The sequence below is a fragment of the Cephus cinctus genome, unplaced genomic scaffold (genome assembly GCF_000341935.2).
Source record: "Cephus cinctus unplaced genomic scaffold, Ccin1 Ccin1_scaffold0123, whole genome shotgun sequence".
In the NCBI taxonomy this organism is placed as follows: Eukaryota; Metazoa; Arthropoda; class Insecta; order Hymenoptera; family Cephidae; genus Cephus; species Cephus cinctus.
This window is the reverse complement of record NW_014332857.1, coordinates 898,026-915,401: the sequence shown is the minus strand read 5'-3', so window position 1 is coordinate 915,401 and position 17,376 is coordinate 898,026. Positions and strand designations below refer to the sequence as shown.

Genomic DNA, 17,376 nt, shown 5'->3' with positions numbered 1-17,376 from the left:
GGGGGGGCGGGCGCGGTGGCAAAGAAGGGGGCAGGGATAGCGCGCGCGCGCCTCCTCTTACGTAATAACGTCTTCATCCGGAATCCCGGAGTTTTTGGTGATAGGGGATGGCGAGGGGTGAATAAAAAGAAATGGAAAAGGAAACGGAAATATAGAAAGAATCCTGATTAAGTGGCACTTTTCTTCATCTTTGTTGGTTACAAGATTTTTTTTTTTTTTTTTAACGAAAATACTATGAAAATTTAATGTTGTCTTTTACAAGGAAAATTTATATGCCTGTCATCGAACAACATATGGAAATAAACCCCCTTTCGAGAAACCTCACAAAAATTGGTATGCTTGTAAATTGGTATATCAGATACAATTTATTTCTTATATGATCCCGCCTGAAGGTACATTAATTTGATTTATATCTTGGTATCAAACGACTTCGAATGAGCCTTGTGCAAAAATTCTCACCAAATCCTATCGGCCTAGTCCCTCATATGTTAGTGTTATTACTGAGGGCAGTAAGCTTATGGTCCACGCATGAATGACCACGGGGACCTAAACTACATATCCCTTGTACGTAGTTCAGATCCTCCAATACGTGTATATATATATTATTTACTATTTTGTCTCCTGTTCACTCTCACGGAACATTTACTACCCTAAATTCTTTTTTTTTTCCCAACTACTAACTGCTGGGTCGTATGACAAAATTTGACTCTAGTCACTGATACTATACTTTTTTTTTATATATAATGTACTCTAGATGATTCTAGTAAAAAATAAAACTACCCTTAGTTTTAAATGGCTTATTCACTACCGACGGCAATTATCTATGGGTGTGTATGCAGGTATACGAAATAGTCTGGATATTTTCGCCGGTCGCTATGGCTACCCCTGATGGCTGATGTGGAAAGTGTGCGTGACTAATTTGACACCCCCATATACGTATAACTAGGCAGTCACCTGTAATTCGTGCCGGGCTCGTCGACAGTAACAGTCATGATTTAACTCCAATAAAACCGAATTAAACGCTCCAGTAAACAGTCCGTAAGCCGTCCTGACCCAGGACGCCAGCCTAAGTTCTCTCATTCCTCTCGAACCGACTGTATAGACCAATCAGGCCTCACCTTTGGATAACGTATACACTAGAAAAGTCTAATTGCCGGTGCGCATAGCGATTCCGTTTCCGTTGGGTTGCGTTACCATGGAAACGTCACTGGTAAATAATATCAAACAATCTGTACTGTCGGCGTCCCTGCCTAATTCGAAAAAGCGTGATACACCCTGCGACAAGTTATAACGAGCATAGAAAAGAATGTGTAATATTTTTAAAATTGTTAAACGACGGGAAATCTGGAACTTTTGTTCAAGGTTTTACAATTTTACTTTGTACCGCGAGTGTCCCTTGCTCGTAACAGAATACTGTGATGAAAATTTTGAACGTAGCTGTACCAGCTGCTATGAAATAATAGTGTATACAGATATACGCTGCTTGTGTACCGAAGAGAATAATCGAGTTTATTAAAATGACAGAATTGATAATTTCAGAAGTTAATATTATGAGATCTGAATGAAATCGTAATTGTGACATTTTAAAATGTATATTTACAGCTGAGAGAGTGGTAGCAGGGATTTACGTAATCGAATTGGAGTTTTGTCCAATTGGCAATTGTCTGGGAAAGTGTATAGGAGAGAGAGAGAGCGGGCAAGAACTCATCTCCCGATTCCAAATTAGCTTGGGCCACCGCGAAAAATCAATCAAATCCTTTTTGTGACTGTTGTTGGATTTGTCGTTTTAAATTTCGACCGATAGCTGCGAGTGAAAATAATACGGATGACCGACTGTATCTACGGATTGTCAATAGAAATCTATGCTCCCTGATACACACCTAATACACGAGTAGAATTTGCTTTAAATAATAAACGAAACCAAATGACAAAATTGTCCAAATAACAATTAACTTCCGATTATGATGACTGGTCGATCGTACATAACCTCAAAGGCTAAGTAAAAAGTAGAAAAAATATTGCACAGAATTGTTTTCTAATTGTTTTTCTTTTTTAGGTATCTCCTAATTGCACGTTACGTCATCACACGAAGAAGCATGAAAACCCAATTGACCGAAGAATAAAGGAAAGTTATATGTAAGAAGAAGAAAATACGTCCAATGAGAAATCATCGTACTAACCGTCGTTTCGTACTTTTGAACGTGGGTATGCAGAATCGCGTGACCGGAGGTAATACGCGCCATGGCAATAGGCCTATAATATAATAGATCGCAGCGAGGTTTGCTTTCACCCTTGTAAAACAGAAAGGAAATAGCACTTAGCTTTATTTCAGGGCTGAATTACCATTATTGGTCTCTTACGCATTGATCGGCGTGAAAGGAAAAGAGTGACAAATAAGAGACTCCAAAATGGCTTTCATATTGTACAGGTCAATTGCTTCGAGTAACAAAGTGATATCGATCAGAGTCTCTAATTTTGTACATAATACCGTATCAAATCAGAATAATTGTTCGTGACGATAATGACAGGGTCGATATTAACCATGTGTGATCGACACCAGCCGATTACGAATACCAAGTGCATTTAGGTTAATCGTTACTGGCAGAAGACACATTTCTTTTTCACATATACACAGTCACGATTGTACGAGTTAATTATTACATGAAAGGGAAATATATGAGAGAACGAGAGAAAAAGTAATGGATTGAATCAGCTGTTTTTTTTAATATTGAAAAAAAAAAGATTGGCAAACTTCAATCTCGGTATTCACTTTATAACGTTTCTTTTTTCCAGTGGCGCAATTGAGCCTGGTGCTCGATCAACCATCCTCGATGAATCGGATGGACAGGATTGGCGCGTGTGACCAATTAAAAATGATGAAACCAGAAGCTCCCTTTTCGATCTGCCTCTCTGGTTTCCCACTCGCGCCATATCGAGCACGCTGTTCTTTTCTCTTACGTAATAGGCTTAGAGGATTAGAAATCCGGCATCAAATAAACGACCGTGAGGCTCGGCTGAGAGGATGATAAAATTCAGGGAAAAAATTCCGCTATTGGTTCACGAACCACTTTAAAGATGTAATAAAGTATTAATACAATTAAATTCATAAGCCTGGAGTTAGCCTAAGTAGAATTATGTAAGTTTGATTGATAGTAACGTTAGTGTGCACTTGACTAACGTAGAAGGCGTCATCAAACATGGCGGCTGGAAAGCGTTTAGGGTTACGGGCTATGTTCAGTGACGGAATAAGTGAGCCCTGTATTGCTGTACGGGCGGTTAGCGACGTGGCTAATCGATGCGTCGTCGCATGCGACTGGCTGGTTTTATCGTTGTCACGCACATAATTAATTTAATTTAGTTTAATACGTCGACCAGCGTCAGCCAGCGATTGTCGTTACGATTGTTGGCACGAGAGCATTATGGGTTAACCTAGGCTCGAACTCTTCAGATCCTGCGGAAGCTTTTCGGTCGTTGGTAAATTAACAGTTCGTCTGTCTAGAGCTAATTATATCATAAGACAAAAATGTCTATAAGATTACCTCCTTTAAAACGGTAGTATCTATACTGTACTAAATCGAAATTCTATTTTTTCTTTTATTTATATATATATATGTATATAGAGACGTAAATCTAACGTAGCATGTATAATGTCTGAACGCACAAAATATTTTACATAATGGTTCCGTTCGACGTGTACCATGGGTCTCGTAAACGCATTGCCTCGGCACACGCATGTTGCGTCATCGAATGAGAAAGGAATAGAAAGAAAGAAAAAAAAAAGGAGAATTTACGTGATAAGATGCGAACAGTTATTTCTAGACATTTAATAGACCAATGATATCGTGAGTAATCGTATACGATGTCAGAATAACATTTGATCTGAAAGATGAGTCGATAGGCACTACGCGAGCCAAAATAAAATATACGTCATAAACATCACTGATATGAATTTAAATGACGTACTCTAGTTATTTATATCCTTGGCGTTCTTAAAACTAAACGAAATATTGAGATTCCAAGTCTGACATAACGTAACGTCAAATTCTATAAACTCACTTGAACACGGACTTCCGGTAGATTCACCTTCATGGCTAATTCTTCGCGCGAGTAAACATCCGGATAATGTGACTTCTCGAAGGCTCTCTCAAGCTCGTGAAGTTGGTACGTTGTAAATGTTGTTCTATTTCGACGATGTTTCTTCTTGCCGCTACCACCGTTCATGTCATCGGAGCCACATCCGGTACCGAGTTCCTCGTCGCTTCCGCCGCCTGTAGAATTACAGCTGTTTTCACCTGTAAATCGGACAGAGAACTCGTTACGTCACGATCAGGTAAATGGCCTTGAAAAAAGAAAAATGGAAAATAAATATACAAATAGACCAGTCAGACCGCACTTTACAGACACTACGAAAATGTTCTATGGCGTTTCATCTCCTTCACTGTCCTCGACAAGCCGTCAGTATAATCAGTCTCTCATTAACTGCATAATTAACCTTCTCGCATCGTAGCGCAGTGCATTAGATCGAATTGTGGGAGGTAATCGGGTAGCTCTATAGACAAGCTATATGCGGCGAAGGTATAACTAGCTCCAAAGCTTCCCTGGCTAACCAACAGCCTAATAACCTTGCCTTGGATGGTGATTGACGCGTCTGTGCTGGCTAATTATCAACAACAATCAATAATGCCAGTATAACAGCAACACTCCATACCCAGAGCCAAACCCAGGAGTGCGCTGACTTCAGCCAGCCACTCTTGGTAATAATAAAAGAAGCTTTATCATACCAGGAAAAGAGTACAGACCAGCCATCCAGGAAGGAAGGAAGGAAGGAAGGAAGGAAGGAAGGAAAAAGGGTAATCTGCAAGAATCATCTAAAACGAATAATAACACATCCGACTGATTGACTTGTAAATTTCAGATGAAGAGGAAGACGTCTCGCTATCAAGAGTCAATGGACAATTTTATTGGAAGTCAATTTTCATGGATGAACCGGCAGGCAAAATAAAATTCGTCAACGGATCCTTCTGCGGAACAATTACGTCACAAACCTGTCTATATGACTATTGTGGTAAGGAACATGAGACTTGGTAGGGAATGGTCGTTCCTGAATATCTATATCTGTATTCTTGTAGATGGAACGAGAGAGAGAGAGAGAGAGAGAGAGGGGGGGAACTGGCGTGTGAGAAGGTCGAGATGGTATCAGGATTGGTGCAAAGGGGTCCTAGTCAAGTCTAGCTACTTAAGAGATTGACACGAAAAGATAACGTAATGGACGGACGCTCCGTGGTACCACCGAGTCTCTCTTGGAGTTCTCTTGGCCACTGACTCTAATGGGCCAACACTGATCTTTGATAAATTTCTGAACGCGGCTGCAGCCTTTTGATTCCACCAAGGATTTAATCGAGTTAAGGGCTGAACGCGACAAGAGAATTTATATTAAACGGGCTTCGCTCTGTTGTGTCTCAAAGGAATTTATTTGTCTTTATCAACCGAGAGTGGTACTACTGCACGTCGTTCAGCATCCAGTCCTATGGATCATACGGTTCGCGTGTCGAGCCGTGAAGAAGGAACATGGATGACAAGGACCCATGGATGACAAATCTTTGGCGCCTTCTTAAGGAATCTAGGGACTTTTTTCTTCCCCTCCAGAGATCGCGTGTTCGGAATGGGTCTGTTTTTTGTACTTCTCTGGGGAAAAAAGTTATTTATGTTGTTTAGGTATACGCTTACGTTTATAAATAAAACTAGCTATTAGATGCAGCACGTGAACTGCCTGTAAGAATGAGGGTAATTTATCTCAATCGATTCTTTGTATATTCTTGGACACTTCGTAATCAGACTCCCGGGATGATCCACGCTGAGAATCTAAAGTGTTGCGTTATCTTAATTCATCGGTTTAGAGCAAGTTCATCTCTGGTATAGACAGTTCCTGGTAATCCTGATAATGCTCGGTGCACATGTAAGCTGCAGTTGAAGACTTGTAGCGATAAGTGGTCCACGAGTAAAGAACACAGAGTGGTTTTATGATTAATTAAAAGTATAGAAAGAAAACTAATATACGTATATACATGCAGGCTCAGAATCGCATCCATCAACTTCCCTTATGAATAGCTTTACGCAGGGTTAAGGGATGTAGTCTTATGATTTTTGAACTGTGAACTTCAGCACGTCATAATCCCATCTCACTATGCATGACGTATTCAATCTCGTGAATAGTCCTGGCAAATATCAAGCCGGATGGGTGGTTTGTAGTATAGCTAAGGGGTTTTGGTATCAGGATACAGGAGGGGTCTACTAGAAGTTCGAGCTTGCTCGGATTAAACTTGGCTGGCAGCTTATTAATTAAGGGTTCGTGAGATATTGGTAAAAGTGAAGCATCTAGTGTCCGATGAGTTTCGGCATGGATAAAAATAATTTTAAAAAATTTTAAGGTACTTTTTTTTTTTTCATCTCGTACCAATCAATGTCTAATAATATTCTTTGTCGTATCTTCGAAATACGTAACAGTGAAAATGTAATGGAATTTTTTTTTTTACAGGCCCTCCCATGTACACAGGCATAGCTCATTCTCGAGCGCAGCTGTCGATTTGAAATCTAATTTTCTTGAGTGGCGTGGGAGGACAAGACAAGATGGAGAGGCAAACGAGGGAAGATATAAAAAGAGAAGTGTGCCGTCACACAGAGAGCTTAGCTCGCCGACCAAAGAGGATTACAGAATTTGTCTTCTCTTGGATCCACCTCATCCTGCTGTTCCCTTGGACTATCCTCCTTTATCTTTTATCTCTCTCCTTCCAGTAATACCCTCCAGTCACGGCCATCCTTCTCGCACTTACTGCCGCTCTCCCGACCCTCCCCTCTCGCCCCCTCAAGTAATGGCCACTTTGCATCATACAAGTTTTCCCCCACAAAGTCCGCTTCTGCCACGGTCTAACTTAGCTTTCTGATTTTAACGTTATTTTTATGGTATCACTGAAAGACAAAAAAATTATCTATTTAATTTTCCCAGCGACCCATGTACACACTATATGCACCAATAGCGTGATAGTTTGATGACAAAAAATTGGATTAAAATACACGGATTGATTAAAAAGACAGTTAATTACCTCTACTAAGGTCAGCCGATTACAATAAGACTGAGGCGTGTAAATTACTATGGCCCAAGGCAGGCCGTTAGTTATTAAGCGTTAAGGAATAAATGTTAAGAGCAAAAAGTATGTCGAAAAGGCTCTTAACCTGTCATCGCAATCTTACAAGGATAAAGTTTCATTGTCGCGACGCGAAGATCCCTGCGGCCGCTGCATAAGCCTTGGGTCCATGCAGAATCTTCATTTTTCATCTCGATTAAGTTTCACTTAATTGAGCTTACTAATTTTTTATTGAAATAGTCTGTTAAGAAAATTATTTTGCTGCTTTGTATATGTGTACATATATATTGTTGGAATTCATATCGCTAGGATCGCATTATGTAAAACGAAATTTATTTAGACGTCAGTGCAAAACGCACGCGTCCCTCGGATAGACGGGATCTCATTATGTAGACCAGGGTTTTCGCGCTTATTATTTGCAGTTATTTGTTTACCTTCGCAATTTCGTCATGTACGCGTGACAGGGCACGCTCATTATAATAGTAATCAGTGTTCCCGTGCCTCGTTATCGGTACTGGTTAATAATTTAATTGTTTGATGGCGTGCAGGGCTTATTGGTATATCTCTACTGACATCGCGCCCTGGCAATGTGTCGACTATGGGTTACATGAGAAACAGCCGCTGCCAGTGTTATACCAGTGTATCGTTATATATACATATGGATTTCCATATTACAGATATACCTAGATGCTTTTACAGATTATATATATAAACACATATAAATCCGGAAAAGGAAGAGTAGGGGATCTGGCAAATTCCCGTTTTCAATTATCCGAGCGTCAATATTAATCACGATAATTATAAGGCCGACTCTGCTAATCTGTCTATGAATTAAGCTATACTATCGTACACGTGTTTAGTATCACTCGGTATCTGTAAGTTTATTACTATACACAACATACCTTAACGTGACCGATTTCTTACGGTCGCCCTATTTATTTTCATTCCTCCCCGCCATCTTACCAACGAGACTTTCTGCACGCATACATAACAGTTCCTATAGGCTATTTCATTATTGATTAGCAAGTATATTTTCATTTTAAACAGTAAAACGTGCTTGCGGGACTGTTCGTATCGTTGATCTTGTTTGATATATTGAAAAATTTGTATTATAAAAAGAATTAGTAATCAATGAAATATTTTTCACGACGATTTCGTTATAGAAGTAAACCGACGTACGATTGGCTGTTTTATTGTTCAAGGCTGGAGTAGTTGTCCTGAACGCCGCGAGCGGCGACACTGTTGATAATATGGACTGAAAGGGGGACAAAAGATACACGAAGAGGATGGGAATAGAATAAAAAGGAAAAACTACTAGGATCAATAGAAAGTCACTAGTCGACTAATTCGAAAGGGTCTGTGTCTCTCCCTCTCCCTAACCCTATCTGTCTATCCGTTTCTGTCTGCCATCATTCGACGGTGGCGCTTCGTGAGTGTGACTTATTGTCGAAAAGACAACGTATCCACAATAAATGGGTATGAAATTACAGGTAATTGCTTGTGCTCGTATACCGGTGCTTGTGTCACGCGATCGAGGCACCCTGTGTCTACGTGTATACGTGTAGTTGGTTATTTTGTGTCCGGTTGCCTTTTCTACAGGGTGCTTCTATATAATTTTATATATAATATATATATATAGATATATTATCTTTTTATTATTTTTGTAACGCGCATGAGATAACGCAACGCACGCTACGTACGCGTACACGGTATACAGGACTGCTTGGTTTAATTGTAGATATTTATTTATTCAAGATATCAAGATAGCGAGACCGCAAGGTGGATGCTGATGCAGCTGATCAACCTGAGAGAAGGGAAACGGTCGCGATGGGATAGCGAACGACGAAGAACGTTGGAAGCTAAAGAGAAGAACTGGCCAGGGATAACAGAGCTGTTAGCTCTGTTTTAAGATTACGAATGCGAGGAAGAAAATAAAAGATATGCATAGAAGGTAGGTGGCGGTGGTGGAAGAGAGAGGAAGAAGGCGCGATCCATTAGTAGACACGTCAATTCAGCTCTTAAGAAGCGACCGGCTTAAAGCCGTTCCGATCTCTCTATCTTGTGTTGTTCCCTTTTTTTTATATATTTTTTCTACTCTATTTTTCTTTATGCTTATTAGCGAGCTTGGCCTTTTACCTTTTATTCTCTCACCACAACTCCCCTTCGTTCTCCCTCCTCCTGCTCCCTATCATAATTAATGATAATTCGATTAGTCGAACAAGATTGGGTCTTGGTTAAGCATTTCGTGTCTTTTTAATCGTTTTTTTTTTAAATCTATCCATACTTTTTTTTCCACTTCGATTTCTTTCTATCCTCCACGCCCTCTGTCTCGCTCGCGTTAGTTCGCCTTTTTAACACCGCGCTCTCTGTCCGACACGTCATCCTCGCGTTCCGTCGAGAACTTTTGGACGCTAATGAGAGACGCGGACAATTAGAAGGCAATTATAGGCCGTCTTTTATAGTTACGATAATCTGTCAATACAAAACGATCTGTCAAGTATTAACGAGAGTTTGGACAATGGGAAGCCGTGGCTATGCGAGTTGGTCTGTTTTTTCCTTTCTTTCACCGTTAATTTTAAATTGTCTTCCTTCTCCCGTTTATCATTAATTACTATGGTCTCGCTCGTGCTCGAGAAAAGTTTATTACACGCGCCCTAACGGCCTGCGGTATTTTCAATCTCCTCCTGCAGAACCACCGAGTCTCCAACTGGAATTACAATGGGGGTTATGTCGCTGCTGGTACATACAGCCGGAGTGTACGTCAGGGTGAAAGCGACTGTGTTCTCCGGGGAGGGTGGAAATATACAGTGTAGTTAGAGGATCTAATGCGCTCGATAATGCCATTGGACAAAGTTGCCAATTACCAGCGTTCAAGGGAAGACGCGCTTAACAAATTGAAAAGTATCGCCGTTGCGTCGGATCTGGAACACGGGACTCGGCATTTTATTGTGTTCTGCCGATCAAGTGAATTTAACCAACAGATTATTTGTGGCTGGCGAACAGATTTTTTTTTCAATTAATAATAATTAGCAACGGTTTATACATATACTATATTTAATTATATTAATTTTTATTCTCATTATTACTATTTTTATTCGACTACTTCAGTCATTATGGAGAACCAAAAAAAATTGTATTTTTATCAAATTTATCATGAGCAGCAAATTCATTAATTGTATATACGTTTACTGGTTTCGTGTACGGAATTGTTTTCTGCAGTGTCGTAGACGCGATTACCACAGTGTCCGGCGCACGGCCGTTTTTCAGTTCCGACGACAAATTAGCGACGCTAACATGGTATACCGAGCTTGGAGATCCTGGCGATAATAACGATTTTCCAATTACACGGAAACCGTGCACGGTTAGTGTGCCCTGGTAGAATATAGGTATAGTCAACGATATAGGGTATATGGTAACGCCGTAGAAATACTAAATTTTCGAGTTTTACGTTGTGATCTAAGTATGCATAAAAAAAAATTATTTTTTATGTAATCCACAAAAAAAAAAGGTCTTACCGACCAATATGATTTTTATAATTTATCAAACGATTACACCTTTTTCAATAGCAATTATTTTTTAATTGTATCGTTAGAATTAAAATTGATTCCGTGTACGATCATTCTTACTCGTCAATCCGATCAGTCAATCTCGTTGCGCTAACAAGATGCAAGGGTGACTTAAGCCCTTTTGGGATTTAGGGAATGACTGTATATATACAGTATGTAGTAAATATATCAGACGCCGAGTAGGACGACGCGTGCCGGGATTTTCACATACTCACATACGTGTGCCGTCCGTCGGCTGACGTGTTGGATGTAATTTAAAAATTTTTGTCTTTTATATAATTTTGGTATAAATAGCTTTTATTGGTATTTTATTCGACAGCAGTCTGTTCTACGAATGACGTTGTTACTTTCAATCGATTATGTTTAATTATGTAGCCCGTTATATATTATATCTTTGCGATATGGTAAAACCTTCAGAATTGCTCGTACGTTTCACGTGATGTTGATACGTTACTTTGGTATCACGTGCGAGTTTTTATACATTTATTTTTACTATCCTCGTACCGTATGATTCATATGGGATATACTGCTCCACTCCGCGGCCCACATATGAGATATCAAGTTAGCTATTCCTACGCTGGACACGTTAGCCTTTATCGAGGTATCGCGATGATATCATTAGATACGCATTATGGTGGATTGTGAATATTGTATAAGAGCGTTAGATAATATGACAGGGTATGACTGGTAAATCTGTGAAAAATTTTAATTAATCGATTCCTATCGGTATCCGATATATGCTAAGGTGTGTCATTAATTATTTCACTGATAATGAGAACAACGTAGGTTGGCTAATGATTTTAATGGAATTTTTGTTATATAATTATTGTAGGTAGTAGCCTGGGTTTGGTGTAACCTTGGTTGGATGCTATTTTTTTAAATTATGAAAAATTAATAATTGACTATATTAATGTACCAGTATTCTCTTGGACGTCTCGTGCGCCGTCTTCCATTTCTTGATGATTTCTTTTATTACTCGGAAGCCCAAGAATGGCGTCTATGCTGTGTCTGGGTGTGCTGCTCGCCGGTTTTGGTAGGATGATATCCTGACTGTTTTGCGATGCCGTTTCTACGAGCTGCTGCGAATCCATTGCTGTACGGAAGCCAGTCTTCTCGTAGACGTAGTATCGTCAATTAATCATTAATCACAGAAACGATTACAGGCGACGAGACGCGGGTGCATACGTATATCCGGTTTATTTACCTTGAGGAGGTGCGACGAGAAAAAAAGGTGTAACGGGACACTGAAGTAGGCGTATGATTTGGTGTAAAAAAGAAAAATTTATCCTTTTGGATGAAAGTTATGAAAAATTTTGAGATACCGGAAAAACCGAACTCAAGGTATCATTTTGAAATCGACGTATCGAGTACTCATTGAATTGCATTACTCCAAGGGGATAGCTTTTTTTTCTTCCGTCTTACGTACCGGGTAATACAAAATTGTAACGTCAAACGAAAAATGCACACCTTTCACCTCGTTAGCTATTTGGGCTTATCACAGTGGCGAGATACTTTGATTTAAAACACACAGAGTTCAAATTGTGAGAACTTGTGAAATATTTTTTTTTTTTTTTTTTTTTTTTTTTTTTTTTTTTTTTTTTTTTTTTTTTTTTTTTTTTTTTTTTTCAAAGATTCTTCTTTCGTCCGGCGGGAATTTTTTATCTGGTAGTGTATGTCAAATTTTCTGATAACACGTTAACGTGACTAATGCACAGAGATATTGTCAGCACTGTTCTATTGATAATGTACTTCCGGTTTTGGATAATGCCAGTTATCAGGTTCGTTCACTAATAAGTTGATTCAATGTTCACAGGTGATAACGATGCCGGGTCTTCTTCCACGTGGTGTCACAAGTGTGTCTTGACGAAGATTTTATATGGCGCAAATAGTTGACGGCGAATTTTTTATATGCGTTTGTTAGTCGGTTACGTGATCGCAGGCTGCGTGGTTGCGTCTTCGCCTTCAGCGTGCGTCGTGCCAGCAAACACTAGCCAGTAGAAACGGTAGCTTTGGCTTTCGGAGCAGAACCAGCCGGCACTTCGTAGTGACGTGAGTAGGTTGTGCCGTAGTGGTGGAGGCGTGGCTATCGTTTAGCCAATAGGAAATTATGCTGGTAAAACGGGAACCAACGACCGTTCGAGTTGGCGAACATGGCGAGTCAGGGGTGCTCAGTCAGCTGGTTACAGACCAGTTGAGGCCGTAGAATTTTATCTGTGGAGAAACTTGGCTCCGGCTGGAAGGGTGGGGTTAATTCGAGGTCTCAAGGGTGGTCGAAGCCAAGTTTGCTGGGCGTTTAGGCTTTTGTGATAGAGCACGTTGGGGTGAGATCATCATGCCACATTGCCATCGGGTACCGCTTGATTCTTGCGGCGGATTCTGGCATCCCTTATAATTGACAGACAGTTGTTGACGTTCGGGAACTTTGTATTTGGTTTACCTGTAAAACAAGGTTTTTATATTTATACACTGAGGTCTGTTTAAATAAATATTTTTGGATGTCCATACGTAGGCTTGGAAATTAAAGAATTTTTTGGTATTTTGTGCTGTGGAATTGATTTTTGTTACTAGTTTCACGTTTGATCTTGTTAATCGAATAATAATTACCGATCAAATTCTGCGTGATTTGTGTAAGACTGATTGTTGAGTATTATTACACATTTTTAGGTTGCAAGGAAACACGCTCCTTCTTTTTGTCAATGCCTCCTAGTCCATTTCTTCTTTCATTTCGATTCTCTATTTCAAAAGAGAACGACTATGACAAAGAGCCCTATTTTCTCTGGATGTATCGTCGTAACCATTTGGCATTTTAGCCCAGGGGGAAGTGCACGCCCATAAACCTTAACCACAAAAGATATCCGCCGGTAACGACACAGTAGCCAGTCAAAATCGATCCTCGCTAACGAGGCAAATTATACGTTTTGAATTTTATGGATGAATTTTTATCCGCTGCGCCCAGTCTCCGTTCATTGTTATCCACGACAATTGCACCTAGAAACATTATACCAAGTATTAAGTAAAGAACGAAAAATGTAAAAACATTGAAGTAACATGTGAAAGCTTCGTATCGTAAAATAAAATCTCACCCTGGCCGGGCTTACCTGATGCTCCATTTTCTCGAAGCTAAAGATAATTTATGCGACGGTCCGAGTCGGGATAGAAAATTATCCTAAAAATAAAAAAGGAAAAAGATCAGACGAGAAATGAGACTGCGAAAAACTAATGCTAACCAAGAAGCTACTTAAGCGCAGGTACGAAATAATACGCTAATCTAACCGGGACACGCCTAGGTAGATTTTTATCTCAACTAAATGGGATCCGGTTAAATGCAACTCGTGATCTGATTTGACGAAAACTTAAAAGCTTTTTTTTCGGCGGGACACGAGCCAGATTCGATGTTGAGATTTGAAGGAGAAAAAGGCCGTAACCAATTTCGTCGAATAAGCTACCTTATAAATAAGTGTACTTTCTTTTATCGATTTCCATACGTACGAAGAATTTTAAAATATTGTTTTTTACCTTCATATCCTTGTCTGACCGATGATTATAATTTTTTTTAAAGCACTCAGATGCACTATTGCCTGATCCATTCATTCAGGATGACCCATCGAATTACAGGAGGCTATAGTCATTCACTATGGATGCTGCACTGATGTAACACAGTAGCCAATGGCTCCTTGACAATGGAATAACGTCCGTCCAGGGTCAACGTGGAAAAGAGCAGCACGCTCGAAATTCAAAACTGTTTGCAAATCTGACAAGAGTACAAAAAAGCCATTCAGCAGACGATCCAGCGAACAAGATGGTCGTGCCTTATTTTCCGGCAGCTGGGAGCACCTCTTCTATTTGAATGATCTCAGTAGATAAGTCTAATTTCTGTGGTTCGTCGGCATTCACTGAATGAAAATCCGGCCCAATTTTTTTCCAGGCTCCCTGCGGGAATAACATAGCTGTAGGTGCGAATGGAGATACTTCACAAGAAGAATATAAGATTTTCAAGTATCCGTCATAGCGAACGTATATCTATAGGATATTTCTAGAAAGAGACGTAGGTACAAACGGTTTAATCCTTGTTTACGGTGTCCCGTGATCTCTGGTGTATAGAGAGAGCAGCCACGGGTGGTGATTCGACATTGTTACCCCCATTGAAATTTCAGGTAATTCTTGACAAGTTTGGGGAAAACTCACAGCGTGTGGTCCCGCGTAGATTCGAGAGGACGTAGCGAGATTTCCGTCGCCTAATCCATTTGTTTCGTACAAGCCTAACCTGTCGCTTTCACGAAGAGGTTCATACTCCAGTAGACCCGTGCCAATTGAAGAGAAGTATTTCAGTCCGATTTTGAATCCTCAGTGAATCCCATTGGTCGCACAATACGTGCGTACACTCCGGCTGAAGAATCTTTCCCACATCCAGTTTACTTTGAGAGAAAAGAAAAAGATAATAAAAATCTCTTGATAATACCAGCAGCGCCACGGTGAGATACCGTGTAAAGAAAATTCTTTTATATATCATCACTCAGGTAGCATCCGCAATGTGAGCATTTGCCAGAGAACCACTGAGTCTACACATCTATAGAGCAAATTACCTTTGCAGCCGACAGCAGAGAATCGCTCGTCCCTATCGCACTCGTTGCACCAGGTGCACTATAGGTTATTCCACTTGCACAACCTCACTTTCTCCTATCTCTCTCTTTCTCTCTCAATTCCTTACTAGATTCCCATTCCACCACTCTTCGTCTCTCTTACACTCACGTAATCGTTCGCTCCGTCCTCTCTCTCTCTCTTTCCTCGTATCACAATCTTCCTCACATCCAGTAATCCTCCTTCTTGCACCTCTGGCATGGTACTCCAGCTTAATTAACTGTGTATACACTGCAGTCAACTCCTACCGTTGTCTTGCTCCTGCCAATTGGAACCTCAGCGCCGTCTCCTGCTCCTCCCGACACACACCCAGGGTATCCCCGTTTAATTCTCGCGGCATGATTTCATCAAGTCAACCATCGTAGTTGTACCGAGGCGCAGGAATGAACGGCAACTCGTCAATTTAGTATGGCTCCTGCTCTTGCACAAGCTCAAAGCTACACGTATTAACGCCACCACGTGAGCTAATACGCCGGCAGGCACGACGAGTTCGCAAATCGCACGTTCCTTCGTTGCGATCGGAATTGACTTGTGTTTCGAACGTCTGTCGCTAGATCGCGCGACATGACACTTTCTTACGAACTTATCTCGAGAACGGAATTCTGTGTTTCTTATAAAAGGTAAGAAAATTTACTTAACCATACTTTATACTAGGTTGAATACCATTGTTTATATTGTCAAAGAGTATCAGGCCTCTTGTGGAAGATGAAATTTTATTGTAGATCAATTTTTTACTCGATTTCAAGTTACGGGTTATGGTATGTACATCGAACGTTTCTTGTGACGATGTATCAAACTTACGCGCTACGGCTGGTTGTTACATGGAACGTATAACCGGCGTCAACCCCTGTTTGGTCGTGGAACGATTTGGCACAGGACAAAAAGCACAAAATTAAATTTCAGCCCCTCGTGCTCGCAATATACGAGAAAACGGGACCCGGGGTGCGCGTCCTCCAATGGCGTTTAGCGGTACGTTAACTATCATTTGGTTTCGCCTTGGGGCCAATTCGCTAACCCGTGTTTACCGATGCCCAGGGCGCCATTAAATAAACTACGGGACGAGTCCAGCCGATGGGATTCGGTTGCGATTAAAAGCGTAACGAAAAAATCATTGCTCTCGAGAGAAGGGATCTTGTTATGGTACTTTTATTATATTTTACTGTATAAGTGTGCTCCTTGTACAATGCGGAGGCTCCTGCCTCCTTATAACTCTACCACTCTTCTAACGTTATCACATTTGAAATCGATTACAGAAAACCCTTTATCGTCAATCGGATCGTTGCAGATGGACCGTTTGCTTCCTGCTGAGTGCATATGCTGACCTAAGCAGAGTTCAAAATCTGTCCTACAACTTACCAAGTACTTATCTCCCTTGGATACCTTTGTAACGTTACCGAGTACCCTTTTCGAACCATGTGTCCATTCTGCTTTCATTTTAATCCAGTTCAAAGATGAAACAATGAAATATTTTTTTATTACGTGACGTATCACGTATTAAAAAAAAATTATATGCGCAGATCATCCGGTATTTACAATATCCACACAATTTTTAATACAAGACTGATAATTAAATTTTCTTCAATTTTTTTGTGTATAAAACTAATTTTCACAGGTGTGCAATCGTCTCGCTGATTCAAGTTTGGCTTCCATCGAACAAAGATAAAAATTGTTGGAATAATGTAAGCGCCTCTCGAGGTAAGAATACAGTTTTCCACGTCGAGTGGTTGGTACGAGCCGACACGTTCGAAGAGACGTCGTAAAATCGCGAGCCCTATAGCGACGTTTTATAAATTCGATGTTGGCTGTTGTGCAGGGATTCAGGTTGGCGGGTCGGCGGGAGTGCGCGAGCGCGCGGGCCAGCCATGTTTGCGGGTTTATAAATTGGGTTCGGCGCTGGGGATTTTTCTATTAGGGCAAAATTGGTTCTTTCAACCGCCACCAGAGCGGTGCGTCCTCGTCCGCTTGCCTACCCTGGGGCTTGGCATTGGTGGGGATGGAATGGGAAAAGAGAGAACGATGCTTGGGGCGTT

At 40.6% G+C, this 17,376-nt stretch overlaps 1 protein-coding gene and 2 long non-coding RNA genes across 3 annotated transcripts in view; 1 reads left to right on the top strand and 2 right to left on the bottom strand.

The window, feature by feature from the left end:
* The window catches only part of LOC107275191 (retinal homeobox protein Rx1), a 21,591-nt gene extending 9,310 nt beyond the window's left edge, over nt 1-12,281 (bottom strand). Inside the window, exons 1-2 of the mRNA XM_015755050.2 lie at nt 11,625-12,281; nt 4,057-4,292 (exon numbers count right to left, since the gene is read on the bottom strand). Of these exons, the coding sequence (XP_015610536.1) occupies nt 4,057-4,292; nt 11,625-11,799 (411 nt within the window). The 5' untranslated portion in view covers nt 11,800-12,281. The remainder of the gene's footprint in view (nt 1-4,056; nt 4,293-11,624) is intronic.
* Nucleotides 8,501-12,639, top strand: LOC107275192. Its single transcript, XR_001539657.2, has 3 exons — nt 8,501-8,632; nt 8,898-9,093; nt 12,522-12,639. It is a non-coding gene; the product is annotated as an uncharacterized LOC107275192 (long non-coding RNA).
* A 388-nt stretch (nt 12,640-13,027) lies between these two features.
* On the bottom strand, nt 13,028-15,970 carry LOC107275193. Its single transcript, XR_001539658.2, has 6 exons — nt 15,292-15,970; nt 14,766-15,123; nt 14,225-14,638; nt 13,807-13,874; nt 13,313-13,696; nt 13,028-13,145 (listed from the first exon to the last, which is right to left on the bottom strand). It is a non-coding gene; the product is annotated as an uncharacterized LOC107275193 (long non-coding RNA).
* Between the last annotated feature and the right edge of the window lie 1,406 nt (nt 15,971-17,376).